This window comes from Sinocyclocheilus grahami, unplaced genomic scaffold, assembly GCF_001515645.1.
Source record: "Sinocyclocheilus grahami isolate Dianchi unplaced genomic scaffold, SAMN03320097.WGS_v1.1 scaffold356.1, whole genome shotgun sequence".
NCBI classification, from domain to species: Eukaryota; Metazoa; Chordata; class Actinopteri; order Cypriniformes; family Cyprinidae; genus Sinocyclocheilus; species Sinocyclocheilus grahami.
In genome coordinates, this window is record NW_015505535.1 from 1,371,155 (window position 1) to 1,382,804 (window position 11,650).

At 36.8% G+C, this 11,650-nt stretch overlaps 2 protein-coding genes across 5 annotated transcripts in view; one reads left to right on the forward strand and one right to left on the reverse strand.

Moving 5' to 3' along the window:
• The first annotated feature begins 6,053 nt into the window (after window positions 1–6,053).
• ptrh2 (peptidyl-tRNA hydrolase 2) lies at window positions 6,054–8,014 on the forward strand. The gene is made up of 2 exons (XM_016229725.1): window positions 6,054–6,129; window positions 6,862–8,014. The coding sequence occupies exon 2, from the start codon at window positions 6,870–6,872 to the stop codon at window positions 7,392–7,394; it is 525 nt and encodes a 174-aa protein (XP_016085211.1). The 5' UTR covers window positions 6,054–6,129; window positions 6,862–6,869; the 3' UTR covers window positions 7,395–8,014.
• Window positions 8,015–8,155: 141 nt separating this feature from the next.
• The window catches only part of LOC107548879 (clathrin heavy chain 1-like), a 58,778-nt gene continuing 55,283 nt past the window's right edge, over window positions 8,156–11,650 (reverse strand). For all 4 annotated transcript variants that reach the window (XM_016229722.1, XM_016229721.1, XM_016229724.1 and 1 more), the window contains 2 exons: window positions 9,365–9,440; window positions 8,156–9,255 (listed from right to left, as the gene is read on the reverse strand). In XM_016229722.1, coding sequence (XP_016085208.1) covers window positions 9,119–9,255; window positions 9,365–9,440 — 213 coding nt within the window. In that variant the 3' untranslated portion in view covers window positions 8,156–9,118. The remainder of the gene's footprint in view (window positions 9,256–9,364; window positions 9,441–11,650) is intronic.

The following is an 11,650-nucleotide window of genomic DNA, read 5'->3' on the forward strand; positions in this document are numbered from 1 at the left end:
CACAACACCAACCAGGGGCAGCAAGTTCCTTCTGCCTATCTCTCCCTCCCTCGCACTCATTCACCAACTCGCTCAATGTCTCGTTTCCTCACTCACTGATTCCCTATTCTTTCCATTTCATCTATTGCTGTTTCAGTTATGTGGTTGCTCTTTCCCTTGGATTTTTCTTCATCACTCCCTACATGAAAGCACAACTGAAATCCATTTAATCTCTTTTCAAATTACACACAGAGCAAATTGCTTATTGGGATATTTTTCCCATAAATGAAAACGGTGTCATCATTTATTCCCCCTCATGTCATTCATGTCATTCAAACTCTTCTGTGGAAGGAAAAAAGGATATTTTGAGGAACACGGAGAACCAAACAACATCGGAGTCCACAGATTTTAATAGTATAGACTAAGAATAACAACAGAAATCATATTCCACAGAAGAAAGTCATAGTTATAGAAAGACATGAGGGTGAGTAAACCATGACAGTTTTTAATTTATTTTCCTTTGAGTTTAGTTTTAGAAGAGAAAAAATCCCAAACTATACTCTTCCAAGATTCTTCCTAGAGCAAACACGATTCATGGTCATTTTATAGCTCTACGTTCTTGCTGCATGTCAGCAATTGAGTATAATTTGTGTCTATTTGTATTGCTCTTAAGGAATTTTAGAAGAAACATCTGAGGCGAATCCATTAAGTGGCCATGAAAGAGGATGATCTGAGCTGTAAAATGTTCCTCTGGCTCCCGTTGGTGTAAAAGGGCAGGTCGTTTTGCAGTGAATCTTGAGGGTTTAGGTTATTATGGAAGCATTGAAGGGTTTCTGGAAAAGGGCTAGAGATCTGCATCACTGGAATTCCAGGAAAGCAAAACAGTAATGGTCTCATTCCCCGCTTCATACAACACATACTTTGTCAGTGTAGACCTTTCAATGCCATTATTAAAGCATGCTGGATTGCAGAGCTTTTCACAAGACATTAAGTGATGGACTGGAGTCATGTGGAATAATTGTGGTTTTATTGTGATGTTTTTTTTAGCTGTTTAAACTCTCATTCTGACAACACCCATTCACTACGGAGTTAAATTGATCAAATTCTTTTTAGTTGAAGAAACAAACTCATGGGTGAGTATATTTTTCATTTTTGGGTGAACTATACTTTTTAGGCAACGATGACACTACTTCACTGGAGAACTATCCCTTTCCCTCTCATGTTAAAAATGAGCTGTGGACAAATGGGAACTTGCTCAGGGGAGTGGAGCATCCGCTGGCCTATTTTGCAGCAGTCTTTTGCGTCAATTGAACGCAGCAGTTTTGGAAAAGTCAAAGTCAGACGCCTGGTCCTGGAATGTCAGACTTAGTCATATTAGAATCATTTCCACGTCAGTCTTACAAGTCAGAGCGGTTCGCCTTATTAAACGCTCACACACATGCTGAGAGACGACTTGAATTTCTCTACATGAAAGATCTGTTTTTCCATGTAAACGTGCCAGTTAAAGCACAATTAAAGCTGCACATTATTAGCCCCTGAGAAAAAGTAGTCAGTCAGTAAGAAATGGTAGGCTAAAAGAAGCGAGATTCTGTATTATCTAATATATACAGGACATACAATGCAATATTTACAAATGTGTCATGTGTACCACACTACGTAAACATTAAAGTGGCCTACTTGAACAGTATGTACTCTTGAAGCACACGTAGAGCACACACTCTATCACATTCAGCTGTGTGGGAGGAAACCGCGCAGAGGCCCCTGGTTCTAAGCGTTTAACTACTGGTATTACATACCCACGGCTGTTTCGCAAGAACAGCCTTACTCACCTAAGCCTTTTCAAGCCTCTTCTGCAGAACTGAAACGAAATCTATTAAAATAATCTCGGGGGTTTTATTAAACCCAGACTAACTTGGCAAAGACTCCAACTTGCAGTTAGATGTCAGTCTTAATTTGTAAGAACCGCTGCGAGTGCTTTTATTGGATTAAGACGTGGCTTTGAGATGTAAATGACACTGTTAATGGTGATTCTTAAATCTTTTTGAGGCAGAAAGAATCAAGCAGTTTTTTCTGTCAAATGCATTTAGATTTAATTTTGAGAATTTTTCCAATTTCTTCATCAACTTCTTCAATATGAGTGTATCTAACATAATAAGTGTCCTAGTGTCCTCTACAGCACATTTTCTTACATACATACATACATACATACAACATTTAATGTTTAATCAAATAATCTTGAAAATATTTAGCATAGTATATTGATTTAGCATAGTACAATGATTAAAAGTTTAACATAGTACTGTATAATGATTTCTGAAGGATCATGTAACATGAAAATTCAGTTTTGCCATCACATGAATAACTTACATTTTAAAATAGAAAAGTCCTTTTAAATTGTAATATTTTTTTCACAATATTACTGTTATACTACTGTATTTTTGACCGAATAAATGCAGCTTTGGCGAGCATAAGAAACTTACCATTTAAAAAAAATCTTATATTCATATAAAATTATGTGTAGAAATGTAATTTTAATTGCCTGTAGTTGTACTACATAGAGCTCCTATTCAAATGCAGTGCTTGCCAAGACTCAGCATGGTCAGTAAGAGTGTTGATAAATGTTAATTTGCAGGATCCAGCAGTGCTATTTTAATATCACTGAGATACTTTAATTTCAGTTGTTTTCCATTTTCATTTTAGTTAAAGTAATTTTGTTGGGTGTTTATGTCATATATATCAATTTTTATTCCAGTTTTAGTTTGTTATTTCAGTACTCAGGTATTTCAGTTCAATTAAATGCAAATGAGAAATGTTGCCTTATTGTTTATTTCAGTAAACATTTATTTTATTTCAAGTAACAAAATGTTTTTTTATTGTTTTAGTTTCAGCTATATCAATAATAATCCTGGGATGCAATAATACAATAGGCCTATATTTACATCTGAAAATTGCATTTGCAAAAGAACAAGCATTAGGTGTGCACATTTCTGTTTTATAAGGTCAATGAGTACATTAGAAGAAAGCCTGCAGGGCTGACCTGTCTTTCCAGAGCTCTGATTGTGCTGGTCCCACAGTCCCACTCTTCTTCAAGGAAACTTCAAATCTGTCCCATTTTCAGCCATCTCATTATAGACAATCATGCACCTGTGGGACAGATAATCACAATGTTTAAAATGTCTTTAGACCCACACAGAGGAAGACAGAGAGGGGGAAGAGAGCAATACAGAGTCTGCATTCACATTCTTGTCTGTTTTCTCTCTTCTCTGTCCCTGATCATTCTGGTGGCTGCAGTTCTCTGCTGTGTTCTGCAGATTACTGGAACCCAATCGGACATGTGCATGACCCAGTGATGCAAACAACTGCATTGCCAGAGTCATCATGGATGCCAAGGCAAGAGTGCAAACCACATTATGTAAATCTAAAACCAAAACATCATGATTAATTTCCATAATTATTACAATCTGGAACCTAAACATCCCATCTCAATGATAGTTCACATAAAAATGAACAGTTTGTTATAATTTACTCACCCTCATGTCATTCTAAATATTTATTACTGTGGAACACAAAAGAAGATATTTAGCAAAGTGGTCGTGCTGCACTTTTACATACAGTAAAAGTAGATGGTAATCTTCTCGGAGATTGTGCTAAACTTTCTACAGAAGAAAGAAGATAATTTGAAATGACATATAGGGGGAGTAAATGATGACATTATTTCATTCTTAGTTGAATTATCCCTTTAAGATTATGACATGTGACAAACTCACAGGAAGGATGAGTATTTGTTCACTTAACGATACCCTAGTGAGATCTCACATTCACTAAATAGGCCAGTGGCATGACAGTCTATATAAAGACTCTCATTCCAGTTACCCACCACAAATGCACCAAAAATAACCCCCAGTACTGCAGAGTTTTGACAACAGGCATACAAAAAGTTTTAACAGTACCATCACTGCGGAAGGCACTCTACGTTGCTGTGAAAACACGTTGATGCCGGTATTATCTTGAACACAATCTTTTCACATCTCTCTCCTTTGTTTGTCAAAACATTCAGTACTTGTTCTTGCTTCTCCAATTTCACTGTGCAGCAACACAAAGACGTCAGTGAAAAAATCTGATCATATAACAACCTGCAAAATTTCTGCTTTTGAAATGCACACTTAACATAACGTAATGTGGCTACTGTGTATAGACCACCAGGGCCGTATACAGATTTCCTAAAAGAATTTGCAGATTTCCTCTCAGATCTATTGGTTACTGTTGATAAAGCACTAATTGTCGGAGATTTTAACATTCACGTTGATAATACAAATGATGCATTAGGACTTGCGTTTACTGACCTAATAAACTCTTTTGGAGTCAAGCAAAACGTCACCGGGCCCCAAACTTCTAAATTATCTAAGCTAATAAATTATCTGAGTGTGTTAAAAATGTAAAAGATTGGATGACCAATAATTTTCTCCTATTAAATTCGGATAAGACAGAGTTATCATTACCCCAATTTTACAGTCTCTGTACTGGCTACCTATTAAGTATCAGTTACAAAATATTATTACTTGCCTATAAGGCCCTTAATGGGTTAGCTCCTGCGTACCTAACTAGTCTTCTACCATGCTACAATCCATCACGCTCCCTAAGGTCGCAAAACTCTGGACTTTTGGTAGTACCTAGGATAGCAAAGTCCACTAAAGGAGGTAGAGCTTTTTCGCATTTGGCTCCCAAACTCTGGAATAGCCTTTCTGATAACGTTCGGGGGTTCAGACACACTCTCTCTGTTTAAATCTAGATTAAAGACACATTTCTTTGGCCAAGCATTCAAATAATGCATCTCATAATCTTGTACTGCAGTTATATCTATATATATCTATATCTATATATATATAGTTATATCAAATGCACATTATTATTCTTTAGTTTGGGTTAAACAAATAAATTTTGCTTGGTTGGAACAGCAGCTACGCTAATTATGTTTCTATTTGTTTCTCTGTTTTTGCCACAAGCTTCAGTCTGGATCCAGAACACCAGAGAAGAGATGATGCAACCCCTCAGAGGACATCAGATGATGCCAACCCTGAAACAACTTACAGAACTACCACATTTTGCTATAAGTTTGATTGCATCATATAATAATTGCCGTTAATATTGTTCATCGTCTGTTTTATTACGTCTTTAATTGATTTTTCTGTACATTTCTGCCATATGTACATTAACTGACAGTCACCACCGATAAACTACCACTAAATATTGTAGAAACTTAATTTGCTGTAAAGTTGCTTTGCAACGATTTGTATCATGAAAAGCGCTATACAAATAAACTGAATGTACATTTGTAATTGTATTCATTTTTGTCTCATCTCTTTTCCGATTTCACATAGTCCTTCACTGGGGATGAATAACCTTCCCTGCTGGTGCCAAAGCAGCAGATGAACAGCAGCCTGGATAAACAAACAACAACAACAAAAACCCCAGCAGGTAAGACAATCTCGAATGTCAGAATCAAGAACATTTTGTCAGTAGTTTAAGTCTTACACAATCCACAGCACACCTGCTCTCCCAGGGGTACACTAAGGGTGTAAAACCATGAGAGGCCAGGCCCGAAAAACACAGTGTCTAGTTTCAAAGCTTCTTTACACTGTCTTAAATTAGGCTGGGTCTCTGGGGTTCAAAAGAGTAAAGAATTAAAACTGCCCAGATAAGAGTTTGAGTATAGGCTGCTGTTAATGCATGCACCAGTTTAGAAATGAGTCGAACCGTGTAGCTGGGAACTAACCCGTGGTCTCTCAAAATGCTGTCTAGGAAGGCAGTTTGCTAGATTTTGAGGCATCACACTTACGGTTTTAAATGTCATGTGCATTATTAGTCAAAAAAAATGCAACAACACCTTTTCACCGCCTAATGAAACGATGCTGGACAATTTCCTTTCTAAATAATGCAGAATGAAGATGTGAAACAAAGGTGAACATATTAAAATATTGATTCACAAGGATAAAATACATATTATAGAAATCGGACTCGATTTTTGCTGAATATTTCTCGGATTTGCGCGGTTGCTTTAAACACGTGACGTCATCATTCAGCGTCGGCTTGAAAGAAGCGGCTCGTGGAGTTTGCAGGCAGCTTCAGGTTGCTGAATCATTGGGATTGCTGGTGAGTCTGATATCAGAAGTTCAGAAACACGTTTATACTGAATAGTCTCACCAGCACCGGTTAGTATAGCTAATAAAAGCTCGTTAGAGGGTCGTTTAAGCGAACTCGTTTTACCTAGATTTAATCCAGCCGGCTAGACTGACAGCATTGTCATTGACGAATGTAGTGCAGAAAGTGATCGTTTTATAGATTATTAGCACAAATATTAATACTTATTTGATACTGTACCCATACTGCAGATCCCAGCGCTTCCTCTAAAATACTATAGTAACAGTTGTTAAGTTACTAATGTGGACACATAATAAACATAACATTTCCTCCACACGGTGTTTTTGCTATCTTTTAATCATTTAATTACATATGCTCTTTTTCCTTTTTCAACTGCACAACGAGGCTAATATGATCAATTTAAAACACTGAATTTGTCTAACTGGCTTCATATTAATAAGTCGAGTGTTAGCATATTTTTATTTACATGAATGGTAAACCTAAGTTTCCGGTGGTTAAAATACTATAGTAACAGTTATTGTTACTAATATAAACATAGTAAATTAATATGTGATACAAATCTTTCTGCCATTTTGTTTCACTTTATGTGCCATTTGTTGATGGTACCAGTTTTATCGTAGTAATATTAACCTTTATACTATGGTTAACGTGGTAATTTTGTGTAAAGGTAGAGAACTGCACTGATGTTTATGTTATGAATCACTCACTCTTGTGTTTCATCAGATAGGAGGATGGACTCTCTGTATGGGCCTGTCGCTTTGGGTATACTGGCAGGTGTAGGCTGTGGGCTCTGCCTCGGATGGCACCTCAGTGGGCGTTTGGGCAGATCGTCCCGCAGCATGATGGCAGCTTTAGGAAACAGCGCCGGTGCTGGCAGCGAGGCCAGTGTGATGGGTGAGAGCGGAGAGTTCAAAATGATCCTGGTGGTCCGAACCGATCTGAAGATGGGCAAAGGTAAAGTGGCAGCCCAGTGCTCCCATGCCGCTGTGTCCGCCTTCAAGCAGGTCCAGCGCAGAAACCCAGAGCTCCTGAAACAGTGGGAGTACTGCGGTCAGCCCAAAGTGGTGGTCAAGGCTCCAGATGAGGACTGTCTGCTGGAGCTGCTGTCCCACGCCAAAGAGGTCGGACTGCCGGTCAGTTTAATCCAAGATGCTGGAAGAACCCAAATTGCACCAGGGTCTCGGACGGTTCTTGGCGTGGGACCAGGACTAGCTGATCTTATTGATAAAGTGACTGGACACCTAAAATTGTATTGAATAACACTATTGGATTATGATGCGACTAAACTTATCATTTTTCTACAACTACAAAGAGTGGTGAAGATGAATTAAAAGGGTTAATGACACATTGATTTATAGGTTTAACCATTTATTTTAAGTAAACAGTGCACTCATTCCGTCACTGAACAGGAGTCAATTTTGTGTCATAAGTCTTATGCACAGGAAAATTTTATTTTGGGGAATCTCATTTCTATCATATTTCAGTCTCCCCCCTCATACCCAATGGAATAAATGACTTCTGTTTGTTTAACTTTGACGCAAAAAAAAAATCACCTCGTTCCTTTTTCAATCGCGCAGCAAAGCTTGTATAATCAATTCTGTGAACATTTAGATTTAAAACACTGGATTGATGTCAAACTGGCTTCTTAAGTATTAGATTCTGATTCTGAACATAGTTTTATTTACACGAGTGATAAAGCCACAAATTCCCACCGTAGAGCTTCATTTATGTTCTGAATGTCTGAAAGTGTCCAGTGAGTATGGAGGAGAAATTACAAAGTGTGTTGGGAAAAAAAATACATGGCACATGAAGCTATGTTTAGACCAGATTTTTCTTGACAAACAAGAAGCCTTTATTTATATGATAATCTGGGGGGAAAAAAAAAATCTCATTCTCTTTGTGCACAATCAGATCACTACAATATATGTGTATGATTAATCTCAACTCAGTGAAAACTGAGTACAGGACACACAGGGAGTTAGTTTAATCTTCGTTCTTAAACCATTTGTGATTTCACTTCTTTACAAATAAAGGGTAAACTAAGTTTAGGAATAACTGGCAGGATAAACTGGCTTTCTAGTCTCAATTCGGTGCCGTACAGTGACCTAAACATCACAACAACCAGCATACACACATACGCACACATACACACTGCAGCACAGAGAGGTAAGGTTAGTAAAACACACAGAGGTGTGGAGAGCCACATATATATTTATATATATTTGAATCATTATCCCTCCTCAAATGGATGGTCCCACACAATGAGTACGAGTTACTGCACAACAAAAGTTTGTTTTTCATATGGAAAACAAAAATTGGGAGAACCTGCATAGGTCAGGGAAAAGGTTTAAAGTTGCCATATGAATGCATGTTTATGCATTTAAAATAACTTTTTAATATTTATTTTGAGAGCTACGCACACCCCCACTGAATTACTGGTATTGACTAGTGTTTGTGGAGGCGGTAGTTTTTTTCTTTCTCCGTTTTATTTTCTTCCCTAGAATATACAATATTAAATGCTGACAGACTGAACAAGTTGTTCACACACACCAAAATGATACATTAGTTGTTTTTCCTCTGACTACGGAGTGCAAATCTGATTTTGTTTCGTCATTTTAATTAAGCTGACTTGCTTCTCCCACAAGCCTCCTCGTTGTAGACACCATTCCCCTTTTATTGACATAAAACTGACAGGAAATTAAATCTAGTAAGTATCTGGAATGTGAAAAAAATAATTCTTGATGAAATCTTTGACAATATAGAAATAAAGTCCTTCATGATGGTATAAAGAAAACAATAAACAAAAACGATCATTTTAAAAAAGTTAAAGTAAAAGAATAAACATTTGCTCAAATCCCCGGTCGTGAGCACAAAGTGGTAGAGTTGGACTTGTGGCGGATTGAGGGAGAGAGATCCATAGGGGTGCTGGACCGAACCAAGCGGCAGCTGGAAGAGGGGCGAGCGGGAAACGGGGAGGTCCTTACATGCCGTAACCGAAACCCGGCTGTGCCGGAGGAGCCTGGGGGTAGCCAGGCGCTGCTGTGTACCCATAGCCATAAGCCTGCTGCGGGGGGACAGGCACACTGGGACCTGCTGTCAGCATGAGCTGAGGCGTGCCTGAGGAATGAGATATTGGAAAAATTATTTAAAAAATGCATTTAATAGTATTCATTATATTTAAAAAAAAAACATAAATACTAGTCAATTTTCTTGGCAATTTGCTTACCATAAACAATGGGTTGAGTCTCTGTGGCCTGCTCCTCTTCTTTCCTCAAGGATTCGGAGGTCTCCAGCTTGTCCACCTAAATACATGAGAAAAATTAGTTTTCAGTCTGTATATATGATCATTGTGTTGAGGACTAAGAATGTCTCTTAAAATAATCATGGTTTTATTCTTCATTAACATTAATTCAGAAAATAGTGTAAATACAAATAGAATTGACTAATATAATTATACTAATGCTTCTATTAATGCTTATTAATTAATAATATGAATGTTAATATACAAATGTTAATCACTTTTCAAATTGACAGATATTTAAAATGCTTTTAATTCATGTTTTATATTCAAGTTAATATATGTCATATCAATGATGATTATTTGAAAATACTGCTACTACATGTAAATGCTAATGACTTTTCAAACGGACTTATTTAAAATGATTTATTTGATTAATTTTAGTCAACGTTATCTGACTTTTTAAATTAGTATTCTGATAATTGATATCTTCATTTTATACTAAACTGAAGTATGTGGATGTTAAATCACATTTCAAAGTGAAAATAAGTGTAAATTTGTGTTTAAAATGTTAGCTCAATATTTTCATGTTTTATTTTTAATATATTGATAACTAATGTCTTCATTTTTATCATTTAATTATTATAACATAATTATACTAACGTATATAATAATGTAATTTACAATGTTAATACATTTTAAAATGGAATATTTACCATTATAAAATGTTAGTCAAATTTACTCATGTTTTTTTCTAATTAATAAAATAAAGACATCAATTATCAATGTGTGTTATACTTAAGGATGCGATGATCCGATATTCATATCAGGTATCGGCTCCGATAGTGCCATTTTTCTCGGATCGTGTATCGGCCAGAGAGAGCCGATCCAAATCCGAGAATTTATTTATTTTTTTGGATTGTGCGAATTATTCTGTGTTACTTCTGAAGCCATACGATAGCTTAATGTGAGCTACATATGAATATTTAAGTTCTTACATTAAAGTTCACACACTCTTTTCTCCTCTGTGGCTGTCAGTCATTCGTTCAGCCTTTAAACCCTGGTCGCATTCGGTTACGAGGTCTCTCCAAGATCATTCTGTGTTCCCATTATACTTGATTTGTAAATACATGTCTATGATTTTGCAAAAAGGACTTTATCTTCTTGCCGGAGTTTAATGTTGTTTTGTTACTTGCTGCCGGGTGTCTGTGAGAACAAAACATGGGTGTAGAAAAGACTAGAAATTGTTTTTAACGTGCACAGTAACTGAAATTTAAAAATGGTTAAAAGAAAGGCTCAATAACTGTTGCACAGATATAATACCCTACGCATCAATTTCTCTTCCCTTTGTGCTTTGCAGTTTTTAACACGAAGCGCTTCCAATGTGCGCACATTGTAAGCGCTTCGTGCTCATAGACTGTCAACCCTCTACATTGCGAGTAAATCACTCGCATATGCGACTAAATCTTCACTCTGGGCGACTAAATTATGTCTAATATTAGCCAATGGCTAATCAATTCTCAGATTTTACTCGCCAGTGTGCGAGTTGGAGGCTGAGTATATGATTAGCACAGATATATTTTCACTCACAGAACACTGTGACTGAGCGCTTCAGAGTTTCACTCTCCGTCAAGCGATCTGTGATATTTTTCAGTTCATCTGAATGGATGCACAGTGCACCTGTGTTTGTGTATTTGGCGTAATGTGTTTCTAATGTGAAGGCGCACGACTCGCCGTCGCTTTCTCTCACTTTGAGCAAAGAGCGAGAGTCTTACATAACATGCAGAATTGATACGCTACATGTAAACGATATACTTTGTAGTTCCTTTGGAATTCTTCAGCTTTTAAGAACTGCCGGGTTTTCCTGTAGTAGGCAGAACTAATGCGCAAACGTCAATCTCATTGGCTGGTGCTCACCTATTATCGTCCCTGTTTTGATTTCAGCGAATCAGTTCGAGCAAACTCACACAACCTGATTAATATTCATGAATCCAGTAGTTCATTAATCCTTAGTGCATTTTTATATTGTTCTTATTAGTAGAATTCATTTAATAATAATAAAATCTTATCAGTGTTATTGTTCGTTTTTTTACAGGAATACTGAATGACCAAAAAAAGCACCAGCACCAGTCCTAAGTTCATGGTTACCAAGTTTTAATTCTAATTACTAAACTTCTATTATTAAATAATACTTGATTATCATATTATAATGCTTGACTGACTGGTATTAAGAGTGTAATTTCAGATATTTAAAAAGCTGTACCATTTTACAAA

What these genes read in the sequence shown, in the direction of transcription:
- ptrh2 (XM_016229725.1), top strand. Translation starts at nt 6,870, where the DNA reads ATGGACTCTCTGTATGGGCCTGTCGCTTTGGGTATACTGGCAGGTGTA.